The sequence below is a fragment of the Cynoglossus semilaevis genome, chromosome 6 (assembly GCF_000523025.1).
Source record: "Cynoglossus semilaevis isolate Cse_v1.0 chromosome 6, Cse_v1.0, whole genome shotgun sequence".
Taxonomy (NCBI): Eukaryota; Metazoa; Chordata; class Actinopteri; order Pleuronectiformes; family Cynoglossidae; genus Cynoglossus; species Cynoglossus semilaevis.
Window position 1 is genome coordinate 607,440 of NC_024312.1, and position 8,948 is coordinate 616,387.

General features: G+C 43.9%; 1 protein-coding gene across 1 annotated transcript in view; it reads left to right on the forward strand.

The window, feature by feature from the left end:
* Positions 1 to 637: 637 nt before the first annotated feature.
* The window catches only part of zcchc14 (zinc finger, CCHC domain containing 14), a 24,297-nt gene continuing 15,986 nt past the window's right edge, over positions 638 to 8,948 (forward strand). Inside the window, exons 1-3 of the mRNA XM_025056295.1 lie at positions 638 to 709; positions 1,441 to 3,403; positions 8,840 to 8,947. Coding sequence (XP_024912063.1) covers positions 2,864 to 3,403; positions 8,840 to 8,947 — 648 coding nt within the window. The 5' untranslated portion in view covers positions 638 to 709; positions 1,441 to 2,863. The remainder of the gene's footprint in view (positions 710 to 1,440; positions 3,404 to 8,839; position 8,948) is intronic.

Consider the following 8,948-nt stretch of genomic DNA (forward strand, 5'->3'; position numbering starts at 1 on the left):
ACCGCATTATTACAAGAGCTCAGTTTTATGTGCCTGCAACCTGAGAGGCAGAACCGTATGTATTTTTATATTTTTATTTTTGGGTCCCAGACAAAAACAGGTCTAAAAAGCTCTGCTGTGTGCCATCAGCCTGGTGACGATACCCTGCACCGCCCCGATAGTCTGCAGCATGCTACAGCATGCCAAGCTCTCTATAGTTTACTCTGCCTTCTTTCTTTCTTTCCTTCTTTCTTTCCTTCTTTCTTTCTTTCTTTCCTTCTTTAAAGGAATTATTCTGTTTTGTTTTTTGAGTTTTTGTGGAGAAAATGAAAAGTGTTGGAAACAAAACGACGACTCACGACTCATTTCTTTCCTCTAAATCTCTGTCTTTTACTATGTCTGGCTGTGTGTGTGTTGGGGGTCGGAAATTAGTGGTGTTTCAAAAAAAACAACAACACGTGAAATGTGTGACATTTACATTCAGAGTTGTCACAATAATGGAGATTTGATTTTTTTATTTTTATTTTTTTTTTTTAAACACAAGTAAAAGTGGGTAAAAAAAAGTTTTCCGGTATCAGAAAGACCTTGAATGTTGAATTAGAATAAGAATTCCTTCTTTTTTTTCCCCATAGGACCGTTAGCTTTAGCTTCTCTGGATCAAATTTACACATTTTCTCCATTTTCCAGGGAGTTGGTGCGAAGATCGACAAACACCTGTGTCTGCTCCAAGGTCAGTGATTCATTCTGTTATGCACTTGAACTTGGGTGAAATGTTCGGTTTGTTGGTGTCACTGCACATGTTTCTGTGTGTGTATGTGTGAGTGAGAGAGAGAGAGAGAGAGAGAGAGATGCATACTGGGACTCTGGTCGTGGTAACTATAGCAACGTAACTTGATTTTTCTGCTTCCTGATGTGACCGCTGCACGTCAATTGTTGGGGCGTGGTTCAATAATTAGGGGCGTGGTTTATCTCTGGAGACCAATGATGTCAATGAGAGCGTGAACAGATGAGGAAGAGGGGGGAGAGAGGGAGGGAGAGAGAGAGGGAGGCCCAGAACTGAAGTGATGAAGAAACATTTGACAGAAAGAACTAAAATGCAGTCGCTAAAGGATTCTTTTAAATGTTTTTTTTTTTAATCGTCCAATCAGGTCTCAGTTCCTTCACAAACCTATGGTTTTATACGAAGAACCGCAATTTATTCTCATGTAAGAAGCAAAAAAAGAAAAACAGTTTCTTTATATAAAAAGTAAATCAAACATGATTCGGTATTTATTGAAAACAGTGATGTTTTTAGTTTTTTAATGTCATCGGTTTAATCAACTAACCGCTCTCCTTTAATAGTGATTGTTTCAGTAATGTATCAGTCATCGGTTTAATCAACTAACCGCTCTGTTATTTCTTCTTTTTTTTATTGTTTCATAATCTGTGTGGAAAAAAACAACTGCGGTCACATGACGCCAGATGCAACAGCAAACACACCAGTAACGAGAACCAGCTGTGACACGGTCAGGGGGCGCCATCTTGTGGATCTGACTGTAAATTACACCTTATAAAGTGCTCATACAGTACCATTAATAAGTAACAGCACAGAACACACTTCTGTAAGGAAAGGAGTTGAACCCTCATCTAAAAAAACATCTATGACGTCATAGATTTTTTCCCCCTATCTAAACAGATCTCGACTAATCGACAGCGTTCGTTACGACGCTGCAGTTTAACCGACGACGAGAACATTCTGCCCCGCGTGTTTCTGTCACTTTAAAGTGGACCCTGATCCACGCAGTTATGCATGAGCGCATGAGAAAACGACGTGAGCCATCGAGAGAGGAACGTTTCCTCTGCGTCAATCACAGAAGAGATACCGACTACAGATTCGACTCTCGTCCAATCAGAACAGACCATTCCTTCATACCGTTTTTTTCTTTCTTTCTTTCTTTTTTTTTCTATGCCTGTAAAGTTGGGAAAGCTTTAAAACACAGCTGTTTTTGAACTGGTCGACTTCAAGACTTATGGCAGGAAGTAGAACGAACATTGACTTTTCTTTCTTTTTTTAAAAAATTAAATGCTAAAATCAGCGGTGGACGTTGGAGGATATGACTGGCTCGCGGCAGCTTTGCGGCTCTCCGGTGAGATAATGTCTGCAGAACCCTTGTGATGGTATTCCCAGCAGCGGCAGACGGTTCTTCAGGCCACGCTCGGTTTGTTTTTAAACTTTTGATGTGAGGCACAGCGCGGTCGTGCGGCCGCCGGAGACGCTGTGGCTCCGCTCCCGGAGTCTCCTCTAATGCGCAAGTTCTAGGGAAACCATGAGGACGAAGGAGCGACTCGACAGGAAAAGCCTTGTTGTGCAGCGCCAGTGCGGGGCAACAGAGACAGAGAGTGCATGGGCGGCTCCGAACCCCAGAAAAAGACGAGTCTGCGAGTAATTGAGAGTTTTCATTTTCTGCTAAAGTCCGGGGGAAGAGTTATTTCTGCGCCTCCAGGGAGGCTGCGGTCCGACCGGCGGCGGAGGAGGACACGGTGGAGGAACTCCTGACTTCCGTGCTGCGTGCCGAAGGAAAAAACACTCGGGGAGAGAGAGAGAGTGTGTGGACCGGGACCTGGTGTTCGTCTCCACCGGAGGAAACGACGTCTGTTCGTCTTTGACTTGACTATGTGTGTGTTTGGACACAGGAACAGTCCGAGCGTGAACTCGGAAAGTTGACAAAGAGGCTCAGACTTCATGGCCACTTGAGCCGCGCTCGCTGCTCACGCGTAATTACGCACGCACGCACGTACGCACGCGTCGCGCACACTCTTTGTTGTCAACTTTCCTCTCACTTTTGCCTTTAAAAAAAACAAACTACAAAACTACAATCCCAGAACCTTCGGGGCAGATGCATGCATGAGGATGGTAGAGAGCCGCAGCTGTGTCCAGAGGGAGGGGGTGTACCGCTGGTTCTCCTCCCTCACCTCAGCCCAGAGAGCCGAGTTCCTGTGCGGGCTGCTGGATCTCTGCGTCCCCATCGAGCTCCGCTTCCTGGGCTCCTGTCTGGAGGATCTGGCCCGCAAGGACTACCACTCTCTGCGGGATGCGGAGATCAAAGCCAACAACTCCGCGGATCTGTCGGGCCTCACCAACATCACGGACGAGGTGGTGCGCAGCAAACTGCTGGTTTCCCTGGCCCTGCTCGGCTCGGACAACCGGGAGGCGGCGGCGGTTCTGTACCGGACCTTGACGCACACGGACACGGTGATCAACAACTACGGGCTGACGCTGAACGACGGGAGAACCGAGGAGCAGTTCCTGCTGCTCTTCACCATGGCCTCCAACCACCCGGCCTTCAGCTTCCACCAGAAACAGGTGCTGAGGCAGCAGCTGAGCCAGATCCAGGACACCCTGCAGGTGAGGACCAGACACTCACTCAAGTCAAGGTGGAATAAGGTATGGGATTTGAACCAGCAACCCTCATTCCGTTTTTAAATAACATAAGTAAAACTGGTGTCAGGTTAAAGTTTAGCTCTAAGTATTTAAGATATCGCAGAGTGAATTGGACAAAAATCAACTCATTCCATTGACTACAGCCCAGAAACACATGGTAACTATGGTTACGTAGTAAAGCTAAAGCAAAAAAGAAAGATACAAATTCACCACCAACTCCAGAATGAACCATGTATTATCATGGAAGTTTACCCTCCCTCCAAATATATATTGAATATATATAATCAATAGGATAAAAAACTGACATCTTCAGTCAAGACGGTGACGAAAACTGGCTTCATTTTCCCGTATACACACACACACACACACACACACTGATAATTCCTAATGTGGTGTCTGTCAGAGGAAGTGAAAGCAGTGAATGACAGCTCTGTGAGGCCACTGTTCAGCAGTACGTGACCACAGTACTGTGAGTATATATACTGTATATATATATATATATAAATATATATATATGCTCTAAATACAGTTGTTTATAAAACAAAACACACACAACAGTCGAAAAAGCGGATGAATTTATAAATAATAGATGTATTAGTTTTAGTTTTTTTTGGAAATTAAACATCTATATTTCAGTGGAAAGAAAAGTTTTCAACCTGTGGGTTATGGCCCCGTTTGGTGCAATAATGATGTCAAATTCGCGTCACGCTGTCAGACTAGAGTTGAAGTGTATTTGTAACTGTATTATTTTTTATTTTTTTAAAGTTTAGTTTTTGTTTCCTGTTCTAAAGGGAACTCCAGTCAGAGTTTTGCATCAGTTACGTTGGAACAGTTCACCTTCTGTCCTGTTGTCGGGTAAAACATTAAACAACAGGGGTGGCCAAAGACGTGGCGCACGCCCCCTGCTGTTCATTGGAGTCATGTTGTGCAGCGTGTGGTGAAACTGTTCACGGTCGGAGGGCAGAACACGTGAACCGCGAACCTTATTATGAACACGCTGAAACCGTCGATGTTTACAATTTAATGTGTGTGTGTGTGTGTGTGTGTGTTTCCCCATGATCACAACTCAGGCTTCTGTTACAGTAACATCTGGGCTCAGCCTGCAGAGATCTGAAAACATGACTAATCACTGACGCAGATTTGGAAAAAAAACACAACAACAACAAAACAAAAAACCTCGGCAAAGTCCAGGAATCAACACGGTTTTATTTTGTTTGTGTGTCTTCTGCAAAAGCATGGACACGCACACACGCAGAGACACTCACACACACGCACTGACAAGCACAGGCACAGGCGTTCTGTTTTAACACGAGTGCTGGGTGAAGGGAAAGTACCGTCTCAGAGAGGAGCGTTTGTATTTAGTGTTTTGTTGCCCTTGGCTCCTGTTGGTGCAGGTCAGCACATTTCTCACTGCTGAAATCAACCTTCTGTGGTTTGTGTTTCTCTCTCTCTCTGTGTGTGTGTGTGTGTGTGTGTGTCTCCAGTGATTCTCCAGGAAGTTATAAATGCTCATACTCTCACCCTCACTCACTCTCTTCCCTCCTTCCTTCCTCCCCCCTGAGCTCTGTAGTGAATGACAGTGTTTTACTGTAGTACTGTGTACTATTATATCTACAGTTGTACTTTCACCGCTGCAGCCACACATACTGTGAAGTACAGGTTTGATCTCAGCTCCAGATCAACATGAGAGTGGAGTGGAATTATTAAGGATTAGTCCAGAAAAAATACTTATGATGATAATGGGACTTTTTATGAATGAAAGGAGAAAAGTCTGCTGCTCACTTCCTTCCTTTTTTCTTCCTTCCTTCCTTTCTTCTTTTCTTCCTTCCTGCCTTTCTTCTTTTCTTCCTTCCTGCCTTTCTTCTTTTCTTCCTTCCTTCCTGTTTTCTTCCTTCCTTCCTTCTTTTCTTTCTTCCTTCCTTATTTTCTTCCTCACTTTCATTCTTCTTTCCTTTCTCCCCTCCTTCCTTTCTTCCCTCCTTCCTTCTTTTCTTTCTTCCTTCCTCCTTTCTTCTTCTCTTCCTTCCTTCTTTCCTTACTCCCCTCCTTCCTTTCTTCCTTCCTTATTTCCTTCCTCACTTTCTTTCTTCTTTCCTTACTCCCTTCCTTCCTTTCCTTCTTCCTCCCTTCCTTCCTTCTTTCCTTCTTTCCTTCTTTCCTTCCTCCCTTCCTTCCTTCCTTCCTTCATCCATTCATTTCCTCATCTCTCCTCCGCCTTCTGAGCCGTCATTGACTGACAGCGTGGCCGTCCAATAGGAGCCTCCGTGCCGACTGTTCGTCCTTCGTGGACATTTTGATCAGTCTTGCCGTGAAGTCCTTGTTCATGCGTCCAGCCTACGAGCTGAAACTCTGCACTGCCCCCCACAGGGTCTTAAACTGAAGCCCGCTGCTCCTGTGTGTCTGGTGTTAATGTTTCACAGATGGGTCAGAAAAACCCAAGAGTCGCTTCACCAGAGTGGGTGAAGAGAGTAGTCAAAAAAAAAAAAAAAAATTCAACAAGTTTGTTTAGGTTCTTGCTTGTTTTGTTTTGTTTTATTCATTTAGAAATGAAGCAGCATGTATCGTATTTTCCGATCTATAAGTTTTCATTTCTTTCATCCTTTGGCTAGGTTTACGACTTATATAATAAAATATATAATTTCACACTGACAGCCACTAGAGGGCTCTGGAGCCACTGTATGTTTTTTTTTTCTTCTTTGTTATGCATTTTTTTGGCTGGTGTGACTTATAGTGCGGAAAATACAGTGTGTGTGTGTCTATATATATATATAATATCCACACATATACACATACTTATATATATAAAATTTTATCCTAGAAACTACAAACTAAAATGATTGCAGTCAGGACAAAAGTTGTGAAAAAAAAACAAGAAAACCATTTTAAGAAGCTTTATTTCTTCTGTTTTTCCCTCCAGTCGTATTCGGGCGTCCGTCCGCTCCACACAGCGGTCTGTAAGAGCTGTTTTACCGCTGCATTGTTCGCAGCAGAAGCTTTGAATTCGATCTGCACCAGCCTGTTTTAACACAAAGCAGCTGGAAGTTGAGTAACTCCAGAGGAAAAACATAGTTGGAGTTGGGCTTCTCCGTGTGGAACAGGAGAACACATCTGCTGGACCTGCTCAGGCCTGCAGGGGCGCCGGCTGACGTGTGTGTGCTCCAGGTAGAGCAGCATTTGTGGGGACGCTTTACTCCGTGGGGACATTTTTGGAGTGAGATGCAAGAGTTCCTTTGAGGTTAGGGTTGACATCAGGGTCAGATTAGAGTCATGAACTGATGCACTCACAACGCATAAAAACCAGTGTTTGCGTGTGTGTGATAACAACAAGGGAAGTTCTGAAATGAAGAGCAGGGTTAGGCTGAGTTTCTCCAGAGGAGGAGGGAGTGACTCTGCTGTCAACACACACTCTGGTTTTATAGTTTCCAGTCGTTTTCACGGGGCTGTGGCGACGTGCAGCGTTGGCAGAGCGACGTGTGTCTTTTTATCTGATCCTTTTTTTCACCAACAGAATCTGTCTTTACAAATGTGCGCTTCGTGAATAGTTCAGCTGTCAAAGATCTGCGGATGTGGCAGCAGCACATGCATGGGTGTGTGTGTGTTTGTGTGTGTGTGAGAGAGAGAGAGAGAGAGAGAGAGACAATCAGCTCAATTGGGGTTTTCCCCCTGAATGTGGAGGAAATTCTTGAGTGCACATTTCTAACTGCTGTTTAGTCTGTGTTTCTAATTCTGTGGATCAGCACTTTGGTGTCTGGCACCAGGGTTTATTTATTGGGTTTGAAAGCAGAGCCGTGGGGCTTCAGGGAAAACTGAGGAAGACACCATTCTCCACCAGGGTAGAAGTTAGGATGCAGGGTCAGAGAGTGGGATGATGGGAGTTCTCTGGGGGTTTTTTATCAGCTCACATCAGTGTTCACTCCTGAGTCAAACTAAATCAAAACATTATCACCTTCAAACCTCAGTCCTGAGATCTCACTGAAGAAATGTATGCTGGGAAAGTGGCTGGTTGTTGTTGTTGTTGTTGTTGTTGTTTTTGGTGGTGGTTGATTTTGTCCTCATGTAATTTTTATTACCGTATTTTCCGGACTATTCACAATTTTTTTTCATCCTATGGCTGGGTTTGCGACTTATACTCAGGTGCGACTTATATATAAAAATATATAATTTTGCATGTTCGTTATTTTCATATTGACAGCCACTAGACGGCACTGTTGCAACTTATACTCCAGAGTGACTTATATATATATGTTTTCCTTCTTCATTACGCATTTTTATGGCTGGTGCGACTTATACTCCGGGTTTTTTTTTTTCCTCATTATGCATCTTTATGGCTGGTGCGACTTATACTCCGGAGTGACATATAGTCCGGAAAATACGGTAAAGTCTTAGTCCGCAACCTATTTTATTTAAGATGTGAACAAAATAAGAACTGAGGAAGTCATTGGTGATGAAGTCATTGGTGATGATGTACAGATGACAACTAATAAAAACAGTAACATGTACAGATGACAACTAATAAAAACAGGAGTAAAAAAAAAAACCTGGTACGGACAAAGATCCAGTGAACGAGGACGAGGATCAGTCAGAGCTGAGTTTTTAAGTCAACAGTGAAACTTGTGACGAGTGAAAACCTCTCCTTGAGGATGTCTCTATAAATACTGCTGCTCTTTCAGGCCATGCCTTTGGTTAAGTACTGGTTCGCTTCCCGCTGCCAGATCCTTCTCCTCTCTTTGTTTTAGCTCCGTGCCAGTCATGGAAACAGCCTCAGCCAGTTTGTAAATGTTTTTTTTCACGCAGCAGTGGCAGAAAACTTACAACAGTTGCAGTGGGAAGAATGACTGAAGAAGAGGATGATTGTTGTATGAAAAGACTGCACAGAAGTCACTGTCACTGAAGCATTCGCTCGCTGAATAAAGTCCTTGTTTTGAGGAGGTGAAGGATCGTTGGTTCAAATCCCAGCTCTAGTGGTGACTGTCGTGCTTTAATCAAGCACAAAAACTCCCCTGCTCTTCAGATGGACTAAAAAAGTGCAGCCCACTGCCCCCATGTGCCGGGGTTAATCACTGCATTGTTGCACTGATGGGTTAAATGCTCTGTGTCAATATGTATTTTCCTTTAAATACATGATAAATACACTTTTTATACGTTGAACTCTGATCCTCAGGTGATGTTTCATCTCTGACACTACCGTATTTTCCAGACTAGAAGTTGCTCCGGAATATAAGCGACATCAGCCAGCTAGATTGCCCTCTAGTGGCTGTCATTATTAAAATAACAAACATGACAAATTATATATTTTAATATATAAACCCAGCCAAAGGATGAAAAATAGTGCGACTTATAGTCCGGAAAAATACGGTAATCATAAACGTCTCTGTCTGAATTGCACCACCTTGTGGTCACCAAACCTGCCTCACCTCATGCCTCACCTCTGACCTCCAGAGCCAGATGAGAGAATGCAGCACAACATCTGGATCGGGGCCCGGCACGGTACGAGGAGACCAGGAGACAGTTGGACCTGAGCCCACCCCTCCCCTCCCTGAACTCCCCG